Here is a 2,043-nt window from a genome sequence, read left to right as displayed (position 1 = left end):
GTAGGGAAAAACGCTGGGTCACCAGTGTCTTCTGTTCAGCACAGACGTGTTCTGTACTTTGCACCACTGAGCTCTGGGGAAGGGAAGGTGCCCACCAGATTTCTTTGAATTTCTTCCCTTCGCTGCCCAGTGGAGAGTGCGTTACGTTCTGAGATGCCTTGTCCCGTAGCGGGTGTGACAGTAGGGCCCAGAGGCCCTCTCCAGAGGGCTGTTGGGAAACATTGGTGGTAGAAAGCCTTTGACAGCTGGCTGCTGTGGTGGCCCTCCAGGACCTGTCTCCAGGAGGATCACGGTTCAAGGCTTACTGGTTTGCTCCAGGCTTTTATGGTTCCACTGGCTGGTGCTGCCGGCGGTGTGCTGGCTGCTGTGGTGGCCCTCCAGGACCTGTCTCCAGGAGGATCACGGTTCAAGGCTTACTGGTTTGCTCCAGGCTTTTATGGTTCCACTGGCTGTTGCTGCAGCAGGTATGAAGGATGCAAATTAACCTATGGGCTTAATGTGATTTAAAGTGAGTCATTTATTATAGAAAATTACTCCCTCTACAAAGAAGAGCTTCAGCTGTGAACTTGCATGAAAACATGGCCAATTTATGTTTTTACGAGGCGCTGTGCTGCTTCTAAGCCCCGCAGACAGGACCAGGCGGTGGAAAGAGCTGGAGGGCTGAGGAGAGCTGAGTGGATGTGAAAAGCAGCTGTGCTTTAAGCTCTTTCAGTCCTCATAGCTACGACTTGCACTCTGCAAAAATGCTGTAACCATGTGGGAAAGGGAAGAATGATCGAGCCACAGATGGGGGGGATTTAGAGCAGTCTCTCTTTGTGCTGTGCTGCTCTCCTCCTACGCAAACCAAATTCTTACTAAAAATGAAAATTAGTTAATAGTCCTTACAGTAGCGTGCGTTGCCCCCTCTCTTATTTTGATTCCCAGGGTAGCGATTACAGCGCAGAACCCGGGGCCTCCCGGGGGCAGTAACCTGCCCGTGCTGCCAGTGATGAGAAAGGGAGTCCTGGAAGGACCATGGAAGGGAGAACAAATCTGTGGGCGTCGAGCCAGGGTTTCCGCAAATCCCGATTCCCTCTTCGTTTCCTGACCTCGTCCCTTCCTATCTGCGTTCCCACCGGTCCTGCAGAGCGCGGGGTGGAGTATGCAGGCCAACAGCTGCTGTCCAGATGCTGCGATACTTTGAGCTGGGTTTCTCCCTGCCTCCCTCCCTGCATGCACTTGTGTACACAAGAGCACTGTAAGGGAGCTTGGCAACTGGAGACCTCCGCGCTGGAGGGCCTCTTCCACTGGCAGTGGATGAAATGCTCTGACACTTGCTGCGTGAGGCAAGGGCTGCTGGCTGCGTCTTGCAAACCTTGAGACTGCAGGAGGGGACCTTCTCTTGGCTTCAGAGCTTTGTAGAAGCCTCACAGGGGTTGGTGGAACTGGGTCCATTTGCATCAGAAAGTCCCCAGCCATCACTGGAGCAAAGCTGCACAACGATTTTGTGTTCTAACCTCAAATGCAAATAAGGAGCATCTGGATTTTGCTCTCCCTTCCTGGATTCACGCCCTGCGATTGCCTCTGTGGTGTAACGCTCGGCTACTTACCTCCTAAACCGGGGGGAATGCTGTGGCCGAGTAAAACCAGGTCTCTAGCCTCATGGGGTGTGCAGTTTTAGGTGCCTCAGAAAGAGAATGGGGAAATTAGTGGCACAGGGGGAATACCTTGCTTCATTCCCTTTCTCCTTGCCCGGAACAAAGCCTTCGGTTCCATATCTTCTGTCTTTTGCATTTCCAGACCATCTCCGTGTTTGAGGAGCGGGCCCATATTCTTTACATGTCTTTGGAAAAGCTGAAATTCATTGATGATCCTGAAGTCTACCTGCGGAGATCCGTCCTCATCAACAATCTAATGAAGAGGATTCATGGAGAAATCATCATGCAGAACAACTGGTGCTTCTCCGCCTGCTCCTTCAGCGGCACCTCGCCACAAGAGTGGTTTGTGCCTCAGGACTGCCCATACCGAAAACGCCTTCGGATGGCAAAGGAAGAGTACGAGAAG

At 52.4% G+C, this 2,043-nt stretch overlaps 1 protein-coding gene across 1 annotated transcript in view; it reads left to right on the top strand.

Moving 5' to 3' along the window:
- Positions 1–2,043, top strand: part of SERTAD4 (SERTA domain containing 4) — a 4,608-nt gene that overhangs the window by 1,951 nt on the left and 614 nt on the right. The window contains exon 2 of the mRNA XM_010139128.1: positions 1,780–2,043. Coding sequence (XP_010137430.1) covers positions 1,780–2,043 — 264 coding nt within the window. The remainder of the gene's footprint in view (positions 1–1,779) is intronic.

This window comes from Buceros rhinoceros, unplaced genomic scaffold, assembly GCF_000710305.1.
Source record: "Buceros rhinoceros silvestris isolate BGI_N320 unplaced genomic scaffold, ASM71030v1 scaffold36816, whole genome shotgun sequence".
NCBI lineage: Eukaryota > Metazoa > Chordata > Aves > Bucerotiformes > Bucerotidae > Buceros > Buceros rhinoceros.
Note: the sequence above shows the minus strand (reverse complement) of the source record. Positions and strands in the feature narration are given on the sequence as shown.